The 20,721-nt window shown below is 51.8% G+C and overlaps 9 protein-coding genes across 9 annotated transcripts; 4 read left to right on the top strand and 5 right to left on the bottom strand.

Annotated features, from left to right (window-relative positions):
• The first annotated feature begins 1,926 nt into the window (after nt 1–1,926).
• BO97DRAFT_127177 (uncharacterized protein) lies at nt 1,927–2,539 on the top strand. The gene has a single exon (XM_025690014.1). The coding sequence runs from the start codon at nt 1,981–1,983 to the stop codon at nt 2,461–2,463; it is 483 nt and encodes a 160-aa protein (XP_025549633.1). The 5' UTR covers nt 1,927–1,980; the 3' UTR covers nt 2,464–2,539.
• An 826-nt stretch (nt 2,540–3,365) lies between these two features.
• On the bottom strand, nt 3,366–7,183 carry BO97DRAFT_406958 (nucleoporin Nup84/Nup107 family protein). Its single transcript, XM_025695540.1, has 6 exons — nt 7,023–7,183; nt 6,686–6,944; nt 4,580–6,634; nt 4,199–4,529; nt 4,019–4,143; nt 3,366–3,950 (listed from the first exon to the last, which is right to left on the bottom strand). Exons 1-6 carry the CDS (start codon nt 7,080–7,082, stop codon nt 3,598–3,600), a joined length of 3,183 nt encoding a protein of 1,060 aa, XP_025549632.1. The 5' UTR covers nt 7,083–7,183; the 3' UTR covers nt 3,366–3,597.
• A 206-nt stretch (nt 7,184–7,389) lies between these two features.
• BO97DRAFT_372667 (DUF1903-domain-containing protein) lies at nt 7,390–8,286 on the bottom strand. The gene is made up of 4 exons (XM_025692873.1): nt 8,126–8,286; nt 8,013–8,063; nt 7,942–7,954; nt 7,390–7,885 (listed from the first exon to the last, which is right to left on the bottom strand). The coding sequence occupies exons 1-4, from the start codon at nt 8,126–8,128 to the stop codon at nt 7,713–7,715; spliced, it is 240 nt and encodes a 79-aa protein (XP_025549631.1). The 5' UTR covers nt 8,129–8,286; the 3' UTR covers nt 7,390–7,712.
• A 158-nt stretch (nt 8,287–8,444) lies between these two features.
• Nucleotides 8,445–9,655, top strand: BO97DRAFT_406956 (SUMO family protein SMT3). The gene is made up of 3 exons (XM_025695539.1): nt 8,445–8,546; nt 8,659–8,917; nt 9,104–9,655. The coding sequence occupies exons 2-3, from the start codon at nt 8,690–8,692 to the stop codon at nt 9,158–9,160; spliced, it is 285 nt and encodes a 94-aa protein (XP_025549630.1). The 5' UTR covers nt 8,445–8,546; nt 8,659–8,689; the 3' UTR covers nt 9,161–9,655.
• Nucleotides 9,656–10,767: 1,112 nt separating this feature from the next.
• On the top strand, nt 10,768–13,401 carry BO97DRAFT_444677 (putative succinyl-CoA synthetase subunit alpha; the record flags this gene model as incomplete). The annotated part of the gene is made up of 10 exons (XM_025698482.1): nt 10,768–10,936; nt 10,993–11,000; nt 11,055–11,168; nt 11,233–11,376; nt 11,436–11,818; nt 11,869–12,079; nt 12,130–12,740; nt 12,790–12,821; nt 12,874–13,166; nt 13,226–13,401. The coding sequence occupies 10 exons, from the start codon at nt 10,768–10,770 to the stop codon at nt 13,307–13,309; spliced, it is 2,049 nt and encodes a 682-aa protein (XP_025549629.1). The 3' UTR covers nt 13,310–13,401.
• Nucleotides 13,402–13,646: 245 nt separating this feature from the next.
• BO97DRAFT_406955 (adenylyl-sulfate kinase) lies at nt 13,647–14,767 on the top strand. Its single transcript, XM_025695538.1, has 2 exons — nt 13,647–13,792; nt 13,864–14,767. The coding sequence occupies exons 1-2, from the start codon at nt 13,785–13,787 to the stop codon at nt 14,489–14,491; spliced, it is 636 nt and encodes a 211-aa protein (XP_025549628.1). The 5' UTR covers nt 13,647–13,784; the 3' UTR covers nt 14,492–14,767.
• Nucleotides 14,718–16,403, bottom strand: BO97DRAFT_479283 (H(+)-transporting V1 sector ATPase subunit C). Its single transcript, XM_025700680.1, has 5 exons — nt 15,954–16,403; nt 15,773–15,867; nt 15,615–15,706; nt 15,058–15,550; nt 14,718–15,001 (listed from the first exon to the last, which is right to left on the bottom strand). The coding sequence occupies exons 1-5, from the start codon at nt 16,252–16,254 to the stop codon at nt 14,810–14,812; spliced, it is 1,173 nt and encodes a 390-aa protein (XP_025549627.1). The 5' UTR covers nt 16,255–16,403; the 3' UTR covers nt 14,718–14,809.
• A 685-nt stretch (nt 16,404–17,088) lies between these two features.
• Nucleotides 17,089–17,940, bottom strand: BO97DRAFT_127081 (uncharacterized protein). Its single transcript, XM_025690013.1, has 2 exons — nt 17,823–17,940; nt 17,089–17,758 (listed from the first exon to the last, which is right to left on the bottom strand). The coding sequence occupies exon 2, from the start codon at nt 17,521–17,523 to the stop codon at nt 17,212–17,214; it is 312 nt and encodes a 103-aa protein (XP_025549626.1). The 5' UTR covers nt 17,524–17,758; nt 17,823–17,940; the 3' UTR covers nt 17,089–17,211.
• Nucleotides 17,941–18,310: 370 nt separating this feature from the next.
• Nucleotides 18,311–19,999, bottom strand: BO97DRAFT_349490 (MBL fold metallo-hydrolase; the record flags this gene model as incomplete). Its single annotated transcript, XM_025691918.1, has 5 exons — nt 18,311–18,757; nt 18,829–19,093; nt 19,459–19,589; nt 19,691–19,721; nt 19,800–19,999. 5 exons carry the CDS (start codon nt 19,997–19,999, stop codon nt 18,311–18,313), a joined length of 1,074 nt encoding a protein of 357 aa, XP_025549625.1.
• Between the last annotated feature and the right edge of the window lie 722 nt (nt 20,000–20,721).

The raw sequence follows: 20,721 nt of genomic DNA, 5'->3' as shown, positions 1-20,721 counted from the left end.
GAGATGGATAGATGCAGTGGTGGTAGTTAGAGGTCTATTACGTCTTTCTTCTTTTTGGGCAAAGGGAAGGACTTCCAGGTGAGGAGGAGAGAGAGAAAGTGGTGTATTGTGTATTGTAATTAAGTTACCAAGCACATTCCCACTAATGCTCAAAAAGGTTTGGAAGAACCCTGCACTTGCACTCCTAGCAACCAATGAGAATCTGCAGCAATCCGTCAGTCCCGCCTGAAGATCCACCGATTGGTCCAGATTCCCAGGCCCATCCATGAAACGGTCCGGTCATCTTCTCGTTTGCAGATGCCATCAAGTGAAGCGAAGTATACAGAACTTGATGAGAATATCCATGTTATATTCATCTTTGAAAATTGTCCCCAGCATCAACACATCTCACCACCGGTAGGCAGGAAAAGTAAGTGTCGGCTGGAGCCACGAGGACTCAGAACGCCTCCTTGCCACCTTGAAAGATAGGACGCGCGCTTGGGTACTAATGTTACTACTAACTAACGATTGTTGCAGAAGCTCCCACCCCCAGGCCGAGCTGTAACCTCACTCGTCGGTTCCGGTTGCACTGCCTCACTCGACTTCCCCGTCACCGAATTTTTTTCTTTTCTCTCCCCTTTTTTTTTACCCATTCTTGGTCTCTGTGTTTGATTATCTTATGTTATTGGCATAGCTGGGTCTTGTTTCTAGACTCTCTGGACTTAGAATTTGCTTAATCAAACTAACCAAAATGTTTAATGATGATGTGTGTGGTCCATGTGTCAAGTTAGGTACGTTGAGGTCAGTCAACTCCAGCGTCTATTGCGGGCAAAACCATGGAATCATTTCCCATGACAACATCTACTGTCAATACTAGATCAGTCCTCGGGCCTGGATCACATACAGCTCAATGGCATGGCGGGGGGAGAGAGACACGGAGAGAGAGATCCCTAGCATCGCATCATCCCCTCATCAACTGTCACCGCTAGGGTTACTTGCCACCTCGCAATCGGCAAGATGAAGCGATCTCGCGATCTCGTATGCTGCTGGCCGCGCCAACGGCAGTGGTCACAGCCGAGTGTACTCTCCCATGCCAAGGATCATACTTGCATCTTCTCCGTCAACGACTTCCGTGCATTGCTACATCACAGGTTCGACGATGGAGAACCGGCCACTTATCTTCCCTCCCAGCCAACCGAGACGAGGACCCAGAAAGGAGGGTCCACCCCGCGCATAAACTCTCTCAAAGTATATCCAAGAAGAATTAGATGGATACTAACCTGTCTAGCTATCTATCTATCTTTCATCAGTGATACAAGTGGACTACCTAGTAGACTGAGGACAACCGTTACCCAGCGAGAGGAACGGGGAAACCCCTAAATCCTTAGTTCAGTACGAACCATCAACGATCAATCCATGGCCGCTATTTGATGCCACCCATAGTTTCCATGCACCTAATATCCGTACCTGCCATGTCAAGTGGATACCCACATTTCACCCCATTGCAAGATTGCTCGATATCCACCTTCTATTAGGAATATGGACCGAGAAGGGGAAGGGAAGGGAAGCACAACCACCTCTATATTCCATGCAGGATTCGCTCTTCCACGAGGGGAATTTCTTTTCTATATCCTAGCTTCTCACTGCCAATGAGGTACTCTTACTGGGTAATCAGTAATCAGTAATGAGTTATCACAGCTCATCAAATAGTCGCCGTTCCAAAACCCAACCTGGGCGAATCAGTCAGGGCACATCCAGATGCGGATAGACGACCTTGGCAGAAGGGGGCGGTGCAAAAAGGAAAGGGACCCATCCACGTCGTACGCAAGTTCGGGCTCTGGACACCTCGCTAGCAGAGTTTAAGGTTGTATGTTTGCGGTCCCGTTTATTATCGAATTGACTGACTGATCGATGTCCTTTGGGTTTGAACTATTGACGGCGGAGTGACATCAACTGATAGACCACACTAAAGTGCTCGAACTAAGCACCTTTGAGGGTATCATGAGCAGAACACATGCAGCCACCATTCCAGTCCTCTCTCTCCATCTCTCTCACCTACTCTGCTTGTTCTTATCTAAACCGCCTGTCCAACTACAGACAGTAGAGCAAACAAAATCCCTCAGAAACCAACTCACATATCCTACGATCTCGCCTGATATACAAGAAATACAGCACACACCACCACAATATACGCCAACCTTCACGTATACATCCCGTCGATACGAACTCTCCACCAGCCGCCCTCGTCCCAAACAGTCCCATTCGCGCCCTGGCAGCATATCATCCCAGTCAAGTAAGATAATTAAGGTACAAACCACGTACTGTGTACCGCCAGTGAACCTGAACCTTGCCCGGACGGACCGAATCACAACAACCACGGCTGCCGTCCAGTTACCTATGTCCGTCCCTAGTCAGGAGTCCCTAGCTAAACTCCTTTGGCCCAGGGGATTTGCTTCCCGACCTCCCCGAGAGAGTTACGGTTGACCGCAAAGCATAGCCACAGTTGAAAGAGTGGAGGATGTCGTCAGCCTTTTTGCGGTGTCATCGGAGACTTTTGCGCTGCGGGTGAATATTGGGATCGAGCCATTCGATTTTATCGTAGACTCAACTCACTCTCTCCATGGTGGTTTATTGGCCTATGTGTGGTACCAGTCTTGCTTGTTTGGTTTAATGTATGCATGATCGTCTGGAGAGGGGGCATGGAATAGTAGTAGTATGGAGAAGAAAGTGAGGCGAGGGTTAACCAGCCGGGGGTGTTTACAACACACATACATACCTAGCCCACACATGATTTTTCCGGAGTATACCTTCTCCATCCATCCATTCATTCATTCATTCATTAATTACATATCACCCATCTGACTGGCTGGATATGTCAGCAGGATACACGACCAAGTTTTGTACAGCAGCATGATTATCCAGAGGATCGAGTCTAAAAGCTGTATACCCCCCTCATCGAAGCTATCCAAGCTAATGCCACCCTAAATCCTTTCCCACCATCCTCAATCCAATCAATAAACAACCCTGCCAGACTCATGTTTACTGCCACAATGTCCCACACCGGCATACAGGAAGCCCGAATCCCCTGGCATTCCGACGGCGTTGATCTAGCCGACCAGCCAAGTGAAGAGCAGCGGGAAAAGTATGCGGCTCCACTGGTGCGTTGATATGAGAGTTTGCAACTGATTCTACTGGCGTTTACTAGCTCGGTTGGCTATATGTTATCGGGTCGATAATACGCCACTTCGATACGAGATGTGAATCAACAATCAGGACTGGAGAGAAGTACGTATGTGGTAAATCCATGCCCCGTCCCCATCCACTCATCGGCCTGTATTGCATTGTAACTTGGTCATTAGTCAATTACGCCTGAAAATGTGTTCCCTAGCTTCCTCTCAAAGTCCCTCCCTCAATCCAACCCAGCGTACATGCAAAGTACCGCGTCTTCGAAAATCCCAGAAACACACAACGAAAAATTGAGACCAGAAAGAAGGGAAAAAAAAAAAAAGAAAGGAAAAGCAAATAGGAGGCTAATGTACATACACGCATGCCAATCCGTCGTTCATTTCTTGTGTCATAGTACAACAGTAAGTACACGTCTTAATCTTGAAGTGTGTTTCACTGCGCCGCGGCGGCGTTATCGTCGTCGTGCTCGGCCCCCTCAACCTTGTCCACGTTCCAGATTCCCAACGACTCGCCTCCTAGTAGCCTCACCCCGGGCTTGGCGCGGGTGTTCACCATAGCTTTGCTAGATAATGCCAACGCGTCCATCAGCTCTTTCATGCGACGCGAGGCCACAAAGCTGCGCGTCAGCAGCTCATTCTCCGAAACCTGGATCGCGAGATTCATGCACTGCACAAGGTTCTCGCTGTTGAGGACGCGCGCTGATGCGAAGAGGGCGTTGTGGTATTCGAGGAAAACCTCGGGAATGTACATGTTTCGAATTTCTTCTAACTCCGCTTGCTCGGATGCTGTGGGGAAGAGTGTCAATCAGTCTGGGATCGATCTCTGTAGTTTGTACCAAGGAGCTGGTGCTTACCAGTCTCAGCGCCGACTAGCCAATCGCCGAGCATGACGTCGATAGGTATGCTAACTTGATCCAATGCAACCTGGACCTCCTCACGGAGATCTTTGAGGGTGCCGGAATCCCGCCTGCGTCTTGTCCTACAGTCCGGTGAGTATAGCTCGAGCCGCATTGTGATCCTACGTTGGGACTTACTTCTCGAAACTGTCCAGAGCAGTGGCAAACTTTTCGATCCCATCGAACGCCACGATCAAGCTTTCCAGGTCACGCATGATTTGTGACTGTTGTAGCAGGAGATTTGTGTCACCCGCAGGTGGGATGCCGTTTGTCTTCGAGCGGCTTCGTTTGTGGGGAGAACTGAACAACCTCGTTTTGACCGGACTGGAGGGCTCTGAAGCAGCAAACTCCTGCTCGAGCTCCATGGTGAAACCGAACTCTGCCACGTCGAATCCAAAAGACTCCCGTGAGATGTCGGAAAGATTCATGCGCATGCTTAGCTCCCTCGCGGCGGCGAGGTTGCCGGTTTCTGAAAATTCGTTAGCATCGCAGTCAAGTCCGGCAAGTGTATTGACTTACTGTAGAACCTCCGGTACACCTGGGATCCAAGCTGGCAGATCCTGCCCCATTGTCCGTCGACGAAACGGAGCCACTCGAGACTTCGGATGACCCGTTCATCTACGTCGGAGATCTCGGTTCCAATGAAATCCTGCTTTACTGGAGCCAACTCGCGATCGCCATCCTTCCGTGTCACAACCTTGGAGGAACGCTTCGCTGTCCTTGAATGGTCGATGGCAGAGATTTGTTGGCTGACATACTGCCACTGGGTCTCCAAAATTTCTTCCACATCAATCCCATGTTTTTCCATAGCCTGGACGATGAGTTTCCGCTCTCTTGAGTCAACGACCTCAATCAAGACGCGTGCCAGGACAATTCGCATCTGCTGAGGGGGTAGAAGAGAAGCATAAAGCGGCGTGAGATCAACGACGCCAGCGCTCTCTAGGTTGGAAATGTAGCCGATAATATTCACGGACGTAGACTCGTAGAACGACGTGTCTGACCGTACCAATCCAAGGCGCCGAGCAGCAATGAGCATATGGGTTGCGATCCGGAGAGCATCGCGATCCCTTGCGGTAATGAGCAAGCTGTCCTCCACGAGCATAGGCGTCAAGGTGGGAACCAGAGAAGCCCGCTCCGCTGTGGTGTTCGCAACCTGGGACACGGCGTGGGCCAACGGAAGGAAGAACTTATCATACCCTCTGGACAGAATCGCCGACTGAATGGTACGGTACGGGTTGCGAGCCTCGAATCCAACGCGTTCATGTTCCCTGGTGAATTGTATGAACTTCCCCACGTCATCATGGCCCGGCGGCTCGGCAACGAAAGCTACCGAGATGGTAGGCGAGTAGCTCAGCTTCCGTTTGAACTGTTTGCAAAATCCTTGATACCGTGAGAGCACGGCGCTGTTGAAATGGACGAAGAGAAAATCATCCCAGCTCTGGCAGACCTTGAACGCGGCCTCTCTTTCGCCACAGAGCAACGAGAAGACGGCCCGTTCATAGTCTTCAATCTTTGGATTCCGCGCTAAAGCGCTGCAGGCAGCACTCCAAGACTCCTGAGACCGCCAACTCATGAAGCGCGTGTGACCATCATCAACGGGTGTTCGTCCTTTGTAAGTCTTTTTGTCGACACTAGAACCGCAAATGCTGACCGCCCTCCAAGGCTCCAACCTTTCCGCAGACCACTCACGAATCTTCGACCAAGACTCCCCCTGTCTAAGCATCTTCCAGCATGTCATCCAGGTAGCACGTTCATAGTATTGATCCTTTCTCTGAATGTTCTGCTTCTGCCTCGTGACCGCATCAGGATCCAGCTGAGTAACCAGAGATTCTGAGTCTTCCGACTTGAGCAAAGAGGCGGTAATTCCAGTGTCGTTGGGCTCGAGGGGCTGAGGCCAGGCTCGCAAACGCTTGTGTCCTTTGATCGTCTCCTTCGTGTATAGCCAGCTGAAGGACCACGATCCCTGGCCTCGTTCAGCTTGTGATTCCAGCTCCGAGATCAACTCGTCCATATCCCGGAAGGAGACTTGAGCGTTCCACTCAAGCCATTTCAGGACCACCAAGCATTCCACCGCGTACGGGTCAGTATCGAGGAACTGTTCCCATACTTCGCGATCGGTCGAGTAGCGGTGCAGTTTTTGGAAGGCAGTCGCTTGTCTCTCTTTACAATTGGCTGCGCGGAAAGGATTGGCAATGGAAATAATGTTGCAGAATAATTGCCAGGTGCTTGCTTCCAATTGTAGTCGCTGTAATTCTTCTTGTGTTTTGGTGTCCATGGTCCCGTTGGCCAGGTTGGCGCCATAACCCTGCTTTGCGCGTTTCACAGTGTGTTCTTTGTTGATATTATCAATCGCGTCTTGCGCAAGTTCTTGGTAGCCTCTGGCCAGTTGGTATGCAGCCCTGTAGTCCTCAAGCTTCTCGTCCGATCGGTTTCCGTGCTGTTTGAAGCGGTCTAACTTCTCGGCAAAGGCCTCGATTTGACGCGTCACTCGGTCCGCAGTACGACGAAGGGGGTGCAGAGCTTCTTGCGCGCCTGCCGAAGTGAACAAGTCCGGGGTAGCCTCAGTCACACCGTCTAGCTCACGATTAGCGATTGCTCCGATACGAGAGGTTGTATGCGTCGTACTTTGCTCAGTAGGAGGGGGACTCAGTTCCAAAGGCGATTCACTGCGATTCGAATCCTCAGCGGAGTTGTTCTCCGAACCATCTTCTTCGTCGCCGTAATCGCCTTCCTCTTCTTCTTCTTCCTCCTCCTCCTCCTCCTCCTCCTCTTCCATATCCCCTGGGTGGTCGTTAGGTTCATTATCCTCCTCTTCATCCATGGGCTCGTCATCATCGTCGTCAATTTCGATGACATCGGTATTGTTCGGCGCTTGTTGATGGGACTAGACAGTGAAATGAACAGAGCCCAGGTCAGCGCACCGCCTGGACGGCCGTGTCAACACAAGCGCAGAAACACTTACATTAACGGAGGTGAACCCGGCCGGGGCGCCCGGGCCCGTCACCCTGGTCAGGGGAGCCATGAGCGCGACCAGAAGAAATAATGAATGAGCTCGATGCGACTCTGAATTTATAGGTGTGATGGGGAGAAGAATGGGGTGGGGGGAGGAATCGCGGATAGACGTTAAGCTCCTAAGCAGGGTTTAGGGAAGAACTGAACTGGAACTTCTCAGCTTCCTCTCTCAGTTACTCTTCTCGGCCGCCCGCGTGTTTTGGGGCTGTCCAGCCACTAGGCCCAACCAAGACTAGCGCGGCCACACCCGCGCATTGAAATATCGTGGATTTTTTTCTTCCTTTCCTCTTCTTTTTCTTTTCTCTCAACAAATGTCATATAGGCAGTCATTAGAGTCTCGGGGCGAGAGTTTTCAATATTCGTCCAGGTCAATCGGCCTCTCAGCGTGCTCACGATTGTCTTATAGCAATCTGGCAGTTCTTACAACTAGCCTAGCTCTTCACTTCACATGAGAGCTCAGACTGCAAAGGAATTGTCACATTCAGCTTCGAATTTCGGCCGGGATTTCGTGTCTTTACAGTAGTCTGTCACGATGGTCAAGGATTTTCTGCTCTCTCTATTCCGTATCTGCAATGCCGTGTGGGAGTATATACAAAAGTACCCGGCGGCACGAAGTCCTGACCGCGGCAGTGCGATCAACCTAGAACTCCTGGCCTCGTTGCTTCATCTTCAGTCGCAGTAGACTGGGCTTAGGACAGCTGGGAGTCTTCGCTTCGTCGCCTTGCTCCTTGTAGAACGAATTGCAGCATTCATAAAGGGCATTGATTTGCGACTGGCACTTCTCTTCCTGGTACGAGTTCTTTGTCAGGCAAGCTGACAGACTTCGTCAGTGACATTTACCCTCATAAATCGCGGGCAAGTGAAGTCACCTTGAATGGCACACTGCAGAGATGTCAATAGGTGTGCTTTATCTTCCCATGATACTCAGAAGTAAACCTACTGCTCGTGGATGACAGGGAGGGTCATATGCTAGGTCCTCTTTAAGTCCGCCCTGGCCGACTATTAGTTCTTCTAGATCTGGGAATGGACGTCCAAATCTGCGGTCTCGCCTACCATGACGCAATAATATATAGCAGCAAAAGCAAACTCTAGTGGGGGAAGAACGACCTTTCTGAGGAGATGAAAATGAAGCTTTGGGGGAAAATTTATATGCAAAATGACAAAGAAAGGACAATGAAAAGTTGATGATCTGATTAAGACAGAAAGTTAAAAAGTTGATGTATTCATTCACTATCGCATCGTCAAGCTACAACAAGGCTAACTACGGGGTGTTACTCCAGCCGATTGGACCTGCGCCGCAAAAATAGATTCTCCGTTACTCATCACCGGTGGGGGGGGAATGGCTTCTGCCATCGCCTCCAACTCATTAACCCCGATCTATTTCTCTTCAGCGTTTCGCTTCTGTCACTTCTCTTGTGCCTCAACGACCTTGATCCGCACTTCTGTCATCCCCATCTCGCTTCAAAACCAGGCAGTAAGAACCCGTCCCACCACTCTTCCTCTCATCATCCCTCTTCAGACCGGAGCGAATCATTGCATGCGACAAGGACCCCTCCAGCGGCTGACTTCCACCTTCTCTCACACAGATCACAAAACAGACCTCCCAAACCAAGCAAGATGGCCGATTCCAACGCCTCCCCTTCCGGCGGCGATGCTCCTGCTCCCGTTGAGCACCTCAACATCAAAGTCACCGACAACAACAACGAGGTCTTCTTCAAGATCAAGCGGTCAACCCAGCTTAAGAAGTTGATGGATGCCTTCTGCGACAGGCAAGGCAAGCAGCCCTCAACCGTCCGCTTCCTGTTCGACGGCACCCGTGTGCGTCCTGAGGACACGCCAGACACTGTACGTATTGCGAAATCCCCTTACTCCCCCGCCTCTTCACAATCCTAGCGCCACCGCCGGGATTCTGCGCTTGTGGCTATTCCCCCTTCACCACCAAGACACACGCATAAGTCCCTTCATCCCTCTTTCACTACCCCCCTTCGCACAAGAACAAAACACCCAACTAACTTCCGCCTGCTACCACAGCTCGAAATGGCCGATGGAGACACTCTCGAAGTCCACCAGGAGCAGATCGGTGGTTAAATAGATCCAAGCGTCTTCAACCTCTTTCTTTTCTCTATGAATAATGATGAATGTGGTTTTTTTCCTCCTACAACATACATCTTCCACCAACATTAGCCAGTCCAGCTACGCTTTTTTTCTTCCTTCTCGCTCACTTTTATTTTCTCATAAAAAAATCCCCTATCCCATGTCGCATTTGGAAAGGAAAGAAGCAATAGGCGCAAACTGGTGTTTTTCGCACAGCTTTTCCGAAACCCGATGGCGGCCTTCGCCGCGCGGGGAGGGCGCTCAACAAGGAAGGGGAGTCTACTGAGTCGGGAGTCTTTTGGGAATGAACATTTTACAACAAGTTCAGTTTGCGAGAATAGAAAGCATCTGAACACCGCATGGATCAGAGCATGAACACTTGGCTGTTCGTTTTTTTCTTTTTCCTTGAAATTTTCCGGGCAATTAGTCTTGGGGAGGCGTTATTGAGTTTGTATTTCGGTATCATGGAGCAAAAATCAAGGACTGCCGATTGATCTGATTATATCCTGGATGAAATACTAAAGTAGCACACTTCTGGCTTTCAATATGGCTGATTAGCAAGGAGGGTGAAACTATCTAGCTGTTATGAACACTGGCGCTGTGGTTGTGGATGCTTGTTGCTGCGCATCTACTAAAAAAATTCGTCAGCTAACACGACGATGGGCGAGTTCTTCTGGTAACCACAGGTAGATATAATGTGAATCACATACTCGTATTTTATCTCTCTTTCCATATTCTTCGCGACTAATGTTCTTAGAGACTGATGTTCTCAGAGCCACGCCTGTGGTGTCTCAGGCTGCCTGCAAGCGCTTGTGGCGGTGGAAGGACGAGTGCCACTCGTCGCTGCAGGAAAACACGAGATCCCTTCAGCAATCGACCCTTACTGCACCTTGTCTGTCATCTTGTTATACGAGAGTAAACAGGGATATTGAGTGCTCTGCGAATCAAAGAGCGCTCAGCAATTGAACTCTGGACAGCGAACAAACTATATATCGAAGCAATACGACGACCGCCATGTTGAAAGTACTATCACAACACACGCGCAAGCAAATGCCTTTCCCTCATCTCCAAAATTATGGCCCCAGCAGTGCCAGCTCAGACCAATAACGCGCATTTCACAATATCTAGTTAAATCAGCGCCAAATAATACCAGCAAAACTGTAAGCGAGGTGCCGACATTCCGAAGCGGGCAACTTACCCCAAACTCCGAGAAAACCAATCACGACGCTCTACACCCAGCCTGACCTCTCCACCAACTCCTCGGAAACTGCTCATGCGCAAGTCAGAGATCGGCGAGGGGGTGCCCTACTTCCAGTAGTCTACCAGGTACAGTACATTCTTAAGGGCGTCGCATCCTCTGAGGCTCAGTCAGCGTGCCGTTCCGTTCCCTCCTCTCCCCCGCATACTGGGGTCACAGTGTACTGTACTCCGTACAAAGTGATCATTCCCATATATTTATACCACTGGCACGAAACCACGAAACAATTCATAAGAATCTGTTTTCAATTGACTAGCTACTCGGAGAGCGAACTCGGAGCTATCATTTCGCCCCATAGCTGATTTATCCAGCTTTCTTATCTGTATATACCCAGCGAGACCCAATGACTCGCTTATGCTCTGCCGCCGCGCAGGCGCGGACACCGCGGTGGCTCACATCGCGGCGCCATGTAGCCCGGTTCTCGGCTTCAGCGCGCACGCACGACTACGCGGATACGCTTCCTAATCTTAGGATCGGAGCGCATACGAATGTCTTGTTTCAGGGTTTCCCGGGTAGGTTGTTGTGTGCATCATCTATGGTTGGTGGTCGGGTGCTAATTTTGATGTAGGCAGACAGGTAATTTATGCTAAGCGTTGGGAGTGCAAGGGAGAGCTAATGTTTTGGTGCTAGTCGACTGCTAATGTACGGGAGTCTCTGGCTTGGGGGACTAAGGTCGTTGGAGGCGTGAAGCAGAATGCCAGGGGGGAGAACCTGGGGCTTCCTGTGTTTCAGTCCGTGAGGGAGGTATGTGTGTATGGTTTTGCAGGTTAGAGGGTCGACGGTTGCGAAGCTTACCGTGGATAAGTAGGCACAACAGAACGTGAGGGTGGATGCGTCTGCTGTGTACGTGCCTGGTGGGTCAGCTGCTGCGGCTATCGAGGAGGCCATTGAGGCGGAAGTGCCGCTGATTGTGGCCGTTGCAGAGCATGTTCCAATCCATGACATGCTACGAGTAAGGCTCTCTTTCGCTTAATGTGTGAGAGAGAGTCAATGTGTTTATGTCTGTTCTAGGTGCACTCAATGCTCAAAACCCAGTCAAAGACAAGGCTGGTCGGGGCTAATTGCCCTGGTATCATCTCGGTGACGGGTAGATGTCGGATCGGCTTCCAGCCTCTACCATGCTTCTCTCCCGGGAAGATTGGTATTGTGGCCAAGTCGGGGACACTGAGCTATGAGGCTGCTGCGTCCACGACACGGGCAGGCTTAGGACAGACTCTTTGTATCAGTATGGGAGGCGATGTGCTGGCGGGAACGAACTTTGTCGACGCCCTGAGGACCTTCGAAAGTGACCCTGAGACGGAAGGGATCGTTTTGGTCGGGGAGATTGGTGGCACAGCGGAGATGGATGCTGCCAGTTGGATCCGGGATTATCATCGGAGGGCCACCAATCCTAAGTATGTGTGTCCTACTAGATACGACTGAAGAATACTGATATCGCGAATAGACCCATTATGGCCCTGGTTGGAGGCCAACATGCGCCCTCGGGGCGCGTCATGGGCCATGCAGGTGCCTGGACATCCCCTGGAGAACCTGATGCGAAAGCCAAGTATCAGGCGCTCGAAAGTGCTGGGGCGGTTATGGTGAACCATCCGGAGAAGTTTGGGGAGGCCATGAAGACTCTTCTAAAGAATCGAGCACTCGGTCAAAGTGCTAATGTGAGTCTTGTTAGCCGTCAGGTCATCACCAAGACGCTTACACATAGCAGTTCACCAAGGGCGTAAGCCAACAAAGGGGCTTTCACACAATGCGGAGGGTTTCTCTAGACCCTTGCCACAAAGCGGTACAGCAGCAGCAGCAGATCCGGAGCCTCTATGTGAAATCGTTCCAGGCTCTTGATATGCTCCGCGCGAAATCCGTCGCTGCCAATGAGGCCGCTCCATCGGATGCAGACTTCTTCCTGACTTTGACTGTTGACAGGACGGCATTGTCTCCGTGCGTGCTTGCTTCGTCGACCGCCGATTTCGAACCTGAAAAGACCGGCCGGTTTCCATTTGCCTACGAGCACACGAGCCTTGACAGCGCAAGCCCACTGATCAAGGCTGTTGCCTCTCACCTACGGCTCCCTTCCACGGCACAAGAGAAGCTGGCTCAGATCGTGCAGGCGCTGTGGCAGATCTTCACGGAGAAGGAGGCGTACCTCCTGGAAATCCGCGCCAACGCTACAGATGTGCTTGAGGTGCGAGCAGCCCGCTTTGGCTTCGACGATGCCGCGTTCCGAAGCTCGGGGCGTCAGGAAGATATACAAAGCTTGAGAGACCCTGCGGAGGAGGTGCCCGAGGAAGTCCTGGCCGAGAAGGATGGTATCGTCTACGTTAAGTGAGTGTGATTACCCCCTCGCTCCGCATGATGCTGATTCTGTTCGCAGGCTTGACGGGGAGGGAAGTATCGGGACACTAGGTAAGAGACTCCTTCTTAGCAACCGAAATGGTGACCGACTAATCTGATATAGTCAATGGGGCCGGACTGGCGATGAACACCGTGGACGCGCTGACGATGCATGGCGGCCATTGCGCCAATTTCCTGGACACAGGAGGCAAGGCGACGTCAGCGACGGTGAAAGCGTCGTTTCAGATCATCCTGTCGGACCCGCGAGTCAAGGCGATCTTCGTAAACATCTTCGGCGGACTGACGCGGTGCGATATGATTGCGGAGGGGATCCTGCTGGCGTTCCAGGATCTGGACGTTCGCATCCCGTTGGTGGTGCGGCTGCGGGGGACAAATGAAAGAGAGGGGCAGCGAATGGTAAGTGCTATAGTGTCAATTCTCCTTATGTGAGGCTATATGCTGACATCTCATTCCAGATCGCAGAGAGTGGACTCCCGCTGGAGGCATTTGACGAGTTCGAAGCAGCGGCGAAAAGGGTGATAGAGCTGGCGCAAAGATAGACACGAATCATGCCATGCTGTAAAGAGATAAATCCGTCAGAGCCAGCTTTTACATCAGAAACACAGGTCCTGTATAGAGAGCGCAATTAGATCACGTTGTATGATGCTGCTGCTGCTGCTGTTGTTGTCCCATGAGTCGTGTACGGGGCCCAGAATGGTCGGAGGCATACGTAATCGGTGCCTGAGAATCCCTGAAATTTTTGCGTGCCAGTGACAGACCCGCATTTGTTCACCGCCAACGATAACGCAATTTGGCAAAATCCATTCAATCCACCCCGCGATCGGCGGGCCCCGCTACAAGTTGAGTTGAGTCTACGTATTGCGTGCGCCAGGTTCGGCCCTTTTCTCTGACTCCCCCTCCTCCTCCTCTTCTCTTTCTCTCTTTCTCATTCTTTCTCTTCCTCTTGTATCCCCAACCCTCCTTCATAAGCAATTCGAGTTCATTACTTCCCCTCCCCCCTTAATCCCTCACAAAATGGCCACGTAAGTACACCACCACAACGAGAGAACCATATACACCCACGCAACTAACACGCAACCCTCGAAAAAAAAAGCAACATCACCTACCACTCCAGCGCACTCACCCACACGGAGCGCAGCTCCCTGCGCAAGCAACAAGGCCTCACGATCTGGCTGACGGGGCTATCGGCGAGCGGCAAGTCGACGCTAGCGGTGGAGCTGGAGCACCAGCTGCTGCGGGACCGGGGCGTGCACGCGTACCGGCTGGACGGCGACAACATCCGGTTCGGGCTGAACAAGGACCTGGGGTTCAGCGAGGCGGACCGGAACGAAAACATCCGGCGCATTGCCGAGGTGGCCAAGCTGTTCGCCGACAGCGCCAGCATCGCCATCACCTCGTTCATCTCGCCCTACCGCAAGGACCGCGACACCGCGCGCCAGCTACACGAGGTGCCCACCCCCGGTGAGGCCACCGGCCTGCCCTTCGTCGAGGTGTACGTCGATGTCCCCGTCGAGGTCGCCGAGCAGCGCGACCCCAAGGGCCTGTACAAGAAGGCCCGCGAGGGCGTCATCAAGGAGTTCACCGGCATCAGCGCCCCCTACGAGGCGCCCCTCAAGCCTGAGGTTCACATCCGGAACCACGAGGTCCCCGTCCAGGAGGCGGTTAAGCAGATCATTGATTATTTGGATCAGCAGGGGTATTTGCCTCCCAAGTCGGCTTAGATTTTGCGTCGATTCGGGAAGCAAAAGGAGGGGGGTTGATCAGGGTTGAAGATAGAATTTGATTTTAGATTGTTGTTGTTTCGTATCTTGCATAGAGTGCAGATGGACATACTACATACTACACCCAGACAGAGGATGGGGCTGGATTTGATTCTGTATATATTTTCCAAACTTTTGAGACAGCTTACCGATCTGAACTCAACACGCAGGGCTCAAGCATGCATTCGACTCTATGTACGCTATACATATCCACAGGGAAACCAGAAAACAAGAAGGGAAAGAAAAAAAAAAGCTTGGGTAGAATAGACAACACAATAATCACTGGAACTCAAAGTCATAATACACATATGCCGTATAATCCGCCGCCGCCGCGCCCTCGCCATGCATCTCGCTTGGGTCGTCGCGCTTCACCCGGCCCTTCTTGTCGCGGCCGAATGCGTTCCCTGCCAGGTACGAGTACTTGTCGTCCAGGTTGTGTTTCGCCTTGTCTGCATGTTTCGAGCTCGAGGTCTGTTGTCCGAATTAGCATTTTCCTGGTTCCAATCTTGTACCACGTAAAGACTTACCCTAACCAAAGTGCAGACAAAGTCCAGCGGCAGCCCATAGCGCAACACTGTCTCCACAAACACTCGCAGCACCAGTACATGGATCCAGACCATGACCGCCTCGCTCCACGCCGTCCGGCCCAGCCGGAGCGTCTCTCCCCAGAGCTTGCGCTCGTCGCCGCCCACACGCTCGACCTCCTTGCGCTCCTCCTCCTTGCCACCCGCCACGTACTTGAAGTCGCGCGGAATCCACTTGCTCTCACGGCACTTGTGCACGAACTCGACGCTGTGCTTCTTGAACGTCGTGACGGCGTAGAGCGTGAAGTCGTTGTCCGAGGCCACGAGCGTGGCCGACCGCGGCACCACCATCGGAGCAATGGTCTCGTACGTCTTGAGGAATTCCTTGATCTGCTGGGCGGGCACGGCGACGAGGTGCGTCTCGATGTACTCGGAATCCTGGACGAGGGTGCGGGGGTCGACGACTGAGGCGAGCGACTTGGTGGACAGATTACCTCTGCAGCTGGATGTCAGCTCAACTCCCTGGGAAAGACAGGTCGGGGTGGAGGGGGATTCCTCACGTCTGCTTCCGTTGAAGCGTCGCCAACGTATTTTTCACCTGGTTGTATTGGGTATATTTCGTGCGAATGTCGTTATCGATACTGGCGGCCTCCTAACTCGGGCGTCAACAAATCCAGTTTCCATTATTATTCCCACTGATGACCCTGAGAGACCCCACCTTTTGTAGCAAGTCAATCAACTCCCCCAAAGGCTTATCAGCCCGGTACTTGACCTTGTTCCAGGAGAATGTGCGTAAATACTGGTCCACCGGCTCTATAGACAGGTTGCGTCATTGCGTTAATCGGCCAACTCCCTTTTAGAAAGCAAGTGTCAGGGCGGGGGAAGAGAAATATTCATACTATCGTTCACGGTCTTCATCTTATCGATCTGCGCCTCGTCACCCTCCAAGATATTCTTCAGCGCATCGCCGACCTTAGCAACGACCCCCTGGCAGCCGGCCTCCAGCTTGGCCAACTCATCGGCCTGCTGCACTAAGGCATCGAGGGTGCCGATCTTGAACTCCGGGATGGGAAACGGGGCGACGGAGCCATTCTCGGGGGCGACCGTTGCGGAGACAGCGTCGAGGGCGTCGTCGCGGTGGTGAGAGGGGGTGATGGAGGTGGGGAGCGAGACGAGGAGGTACTTGGTCGACTTGGACATGGTGGCAGCACGGGACGGGGAGTTGTTGCGGGGACTATCGGAAGTGTTTCTTCAAAGCTGCGAGAGGGTGCCACGCATGCGGTAATCGTCGATCAGATCCGAGAAAAATGAAGAAGGGGAGAGGGTAGGAAGGGTTGAGTTGGAGTTGGGAGGGGAGGTGGAGGTGGAGCTGCAGCTTGCGGAGGCTCGACCGATTGCTTGTCGGGCAGTCACTCGGAGGCGGTCGGCGGGCGGTGGATTCGCTCGCTGTTGTTGCTTACTCCAGGGATTATCACTTTCCCTTTCACCCTAAACCTACCAAGCCAGTCAATTACACAGAAGATGCCAGGGGATTAGTGTTTCCCTTGGCTATGCTGACAGATGACCTATTTGCAACGACTGGGATCCAAAGCACATGAAGCTCGGTCATGTAGCCACGCAGTTGCACCCTGCTAGAGCAGCTATTCTTCTTAAGGCGAAGCAGTTCCATTGAATGACGAGTCTACAACATTTGATACTGTTGATTGATACCAGAAGAGAAATCAAGAGCTCATTATTCATTATCATTATCATACTTATGAGTCATAACGCAATGCAACCACCCCTTTGAACTCCAGAATTGACAAAAGAAAGAAACCCACAGCTTTCCCTCATCCTCTTTTCGACTGTCTCGGCGTGGCCAAATCTGCGTCAAGTTCATTCGAGTCGACATCGGTCGTCGTGTGCTGACCATACTGAGACCCTCATAGCACCACCTAATCCCATACAATTGATACAAGCATCAGTAGATAGGTGCCATATCTCCGTCCACGACAGGTCGATCGCAACAATATCGCCCTAACCTAACCACCAGAAGACGTGCGATGTTGCAAGGGAAAACCGCGATAGCAGCCAGCGATACGATCCCAAGATTGATTTGTCATATCGCTGTTCTGCCTGCCGCCTTTGAAGCATTTGAGTCGTCAGACCGCGCATCCCTCACTTGTGCTTGTGTTCAACGAGGGACTGTCGTCGCTGCGATTTGCGTTTCTTCTCCGTCGCCATGAGCATGTTCTGAACAGATCGACTTCCCCGTGCATTGTGTTTCACGCCATCGTCGTTCAGCAATTCCGTCAAGGCGGATTTCACCATATCATCGCACCCGCGGGTTGCTTCCGTCTTCGACACAGGGTGGTTTCCGTCATGTGCTGGCGAGTAGGATACCGAGCGTTTGACATTGTGGACTGAGTGGAGGGTAGGCACTCTGTTCGCTGAGGCAGCGGGCTCCCTTTTCAAGAGGGAGTCAGTCATTGTGTTTGAGTGTGTAGAAGGTCGCGATAGAAGAGGATTGTGTGGCACGGATTGATTCACCACGGCCGGTGGCTAATTTCAAAGATAGATTGGCGCGGAATAGAGAATTTGGTAGGAGTTGATCGTTGCTGATCTCGCCTTTTTGTTTGTTGATTTTATATGCACCGTGCGATGAAAGGAACTTTTGCGATTGGTGTCACTATGACGTGTGGGGATGTTGATCTTCAAAGCGAAGCTGAAGGGAGGAGAACCAGAAGGATAAGTACTTCACGACCCTGGACGGCGAACAAAGAACACACACTGACTAAGTGAGGGTCATGCAATCACAGCTGCCGAATTTCAGGCAATAGTAAAAAAAAAAAAAATTTGGGGAATTTGGAAGCTGCAGGGCTGCATTGCAACTGACAACGTCTGATTCACCCTTTGAGCTTAACTCTTACATCATGACCGCCGCCTCCTCACCCCTGCCTGCCACTCTCCGTCCAGAACCTTTCAGTATATCGACCTGGATCGCTCGTCAAGCTTGCTTTAAAACACGAAATGAGGAGAACTACGAGTATTTCGACATCGGTATCTCAGATGATTCCATCCCGCCCGTACTATGCTTCAGCTGATTGGCGGGGCGCATCCCCGACATCATCAGCCAAGAAGACTTGACTCCATCCCGATGGCGAAGTTACGAAGTCAACTGCTACAGGAACTCGTACTTCATCCGAACCTTGCCCATTAAGATCCACTCAAAACCAGACAAGGAGGCAACCCAACCCGCCAATGACACCCCTACGTCCTACTCCTTCTCCTCACGCCCACCTACATGAAACCGGTACTCATCCCCCCGGTCCAAATAGACCACCTCCCCTTCCAATCCCGCCTCTTTCACCTGTGCCTGGAAATCCTCCAGCGAACTGGCCATCACGTCATAGTCGTCGAAATGGATGGGAATCGTCACCTGCGGCCTGATTAAGCGCATTAATTCTACCCCTTGTTTCGCGTCCATCGTCACCATCATCGCCAGCGGCAACATGGCGGGCGAAGGCACCATCGTGCCTCCTAGATGCACCAGCATCAGATCGATGGTCTGACCATCATACCGCCGGGGGATTTCCTTAAGCTCATCAAACATCAACGTGTCTCCGGAGATGTAGATCCGATACCCTGGCTCGAAGTCATTAGCAGCCGTGCTTCCAGGGCTCCCGTACCCGAGTTCGAGCATCCAGCCGTTGGTTGGCGGGATCTATAGACTCGTTTAGTATCTGGTTGATGAACAACAGCAGACAAAGAGGAGGTGAGTATAAAGAAACTTACCGCGCCAACAAACTCGTTCAACTTCTCGAGCGGCTTCCCCATGGGGATATGCTTTCCTGGCATGCCAGTCACTCTCAACCGGGGCTGCTTGCTGCCGGCTGCGTCACCTTGGATGTCTACCATCGCTTGTTTATACACATCCACGGCCGCAACCCGGGTAAATGAGTCGTCGCCCTTGGATGTGAGGATGGATTGAGCGTGAGGCGTGGTGACGATGGGGAGATCCCGCCGGAGGGAGGCCTCCACATGTCGGTCGAAATGGTCTCTGCATCTCGATCAGTTTGACTGCGTCTCGATCAAACCAAGCGATAATTCAGAACTAGCGCCAGCACACCGAGCTGTAGGCAAAAAAAGACCCAAAAACATACAACAGAAGGGATTCGCTGGTGGTCACCCACCCAACTACTAACCTCCCGGCGTGTGGCTTAAGTACGGCTGAGCGGACGGGAAGCCCTGTTTTCCACACCCTGTGGTCGTATGTGCTAGATACAGAACTACTGCTAGCCTTATAGAGCGTATTTAGCTGTTTTGGGCCAGGATGCATCCATCTATATGCACCCAACACCAACCCAGAATCACGCCCGAAGCAACAAACCTAATGCATAGAAAAAGAAAATAGGTTTCACTTACTCATGATAGTGCGACAGCAGCACCAGATCCACCCGCGGCAGATCCTCCAGATCCACCGCCGGATCCTTTCTCCGGACGGAATCCACGCCGGGACCGAGGTGAACATGGTCGCCTGCGTGGAGGAAGTTGGGCTTGAAAATTTGATAACCAATGTTAGTCAAGATAGTCCGCGGACTACACAGCCAGGGCATGAGTCTGGACTAGGGCCAGCTCTCAGCTATACGTAACGTACATCAGTCATGATGCGGACGCCATGCCATTGTCTATTTAAGATATTAGTCTGAGACACTAACAATCGAGAGCAGCCCCCTCAGGGAGAGAGACGCGAGCAAATAACGTACATGATAGTTGTCGCGTTGCCAACAAAATAAATCGAGGCATTCTCAGCCCCGGGGTTGCTGGGATGGGCCTTTGTCGCTTTAGCCTTGGGAAGACTAGGCGGGATGGAGGATGGGGCGTTATGGCCTTCGTGGTGGTGTCTTGTGGGTGGCTTGGGGTGGGTGGGGTCGATGGTGAGGATCTGAGGGTTTGAGGTCGCCATTTTTCTGCTATAGAATGTCTGATATGGATAGAAATGAAGTTTGATGGTGGTTGCGATTGGGATTGTTGCTTGATGCGGGCGGATTTGTAGGGGATGGATGAAGTAGGGTTGTCGCACTGGTGACGTCAACTTTACCTAGTATCTGCAGCCACCGTTTCAAGGCACTGTGGGTTTGGTTGGCTGATTGTAGTAGTGTGTTGTTTTTGTTTATGGTTCTATATGTAGTTTTCAAGAATTGTATCTGGAGAGCTGGATGTCTCGCGCGCTCTGGAGTGCATCGCCGCTTAGCATCATGGTGTCGGGTATGGATGTCAGCCCTAATCAACTGCGTTGGGATAGCATCAAACTAGGCTGTCGCAATCAGCACCAGCGCCATGATATATCACGATGAACATATAATCGAGATCCGGGATTTTCTCTATCAATCTTCCTCTTCGTTAGTTGTCCACCTGCAAATTGTTCCCCTCAAACCGTCAGCTTCATGTAAGGCTATATATATATTCCGCCTCATTGTGTCCATCGCCATCTAGAATCCTACAAATTACACCCCTAAACCCAACAAGATGATTCTACCCCAATCCTCGGAAGTCCCTCACAGTACCTCAACCACACGCATCATCCACAACCTCTGCCGTGCCGTGTTGGGAGAGGCAGGCGACTTGGTGGTTTAGGGACAAGAGTCCGCTTGTGGTTTGTTTGAGGCGAGTCATTGAGGACGGGTT

Source organism: Aspergillus homomorphus (assembly GCF_003184865.1).
Source record: "Aspergillus homomorphus CBS 101889 unplaced genomic scaffold BO97scaffold_29, whole genome shotgun sequence".
In the NCBI taxonomy this organism is placed as follows: domain Eukaryota; kingdom Fungi; phylum Ascomycota; class Eurotiomycetes; order Eurotiales; family Aspergillaceae; genus Aspergillus; species Aspergillus homomorphus.
The sequence above is the reverse complement of the archived record's forward strand: the minus strand, read 5'-3'. Positions and strand labels throughout refer to the sequence as shown.

Excerpts from the sequence above, each read along its gene's own strand:
- BO97DRAFT_127177 (XM_025690014.1), top strand. The coding sequence starts at position 1,981 with ATGAGCAGAACACATGCAGCCACCATTCCAGTCCTCTCTCTCCATCTC.
- BO97DRAFT_406958 (XM_025695540.1), bottom strand. The coding sequence starts at position 7,082 with ATGGCTCCCCTGACCAGGGTGACGGGCCCGGGCGCCCCGGCCGGGTTC. Across the intron at positions 4,144-4,198 it reads GCTCTGGACAGTTTCGAGAA|GACAAGACGCAGGCGGGATT; the intron begins GTAAGTCCCAAC and ends ACCGGACTGTAG. Across the intron at positions 3,951-4,018 it reads GCTAGTCGGCGCTGAGACTG|CATCCGAGCAAGCGGAGTTA; the intron begins GTAAGCACCAGC and ends TCTTCCCCACAG.
- BO97DRAFT_406956 (XM_025695539.1), top strand. The coding sequence starts at position 8,690 with ATGGCCGATTCCAACGCCTCCCCTTCCGGCGGCGATGCTCCTGCTCCC. Across the intron at positions 8,918-9,103 it reads CTGAGGACACGCCAGACACT|CTCGAAATGGCCGATGGAGA; the intron begins GTACGTATTGCG and ends CTGCTACCACAG.
- BO97DRAFT_479283 (XM_025700680.1), bottom strand. The coding sequence starts at position 16,254 with ATGTCCAAGTCGACCAAGTACCTCCTCGTCTCGCTCCCCACCTCCATC. Across the intron at positions 15,868-15,953 it reads GATGAAGACCGTGAACGATA|AGCCGGTGGACCAGTATTTA; the intron begins GTATGAATATTT and ends ACCTGTCTATAG. Across the intron at positions 15,002-15,057 it reads TTGTCTGCACTTTGGTTAGG|ACCTCGAGCTCGAAACATGC; the intron begins GTAAGTCTTTAC and ends TTCGGACAACAG.
- BO97DRAFT_127081 (XM_025690013.1), bottom strand. The coding sequence starts at position 17,523 with ATGACTGACTCCCTCTTGAAAAGGGAGCCCGCTGCCTCAGCGAACAGA.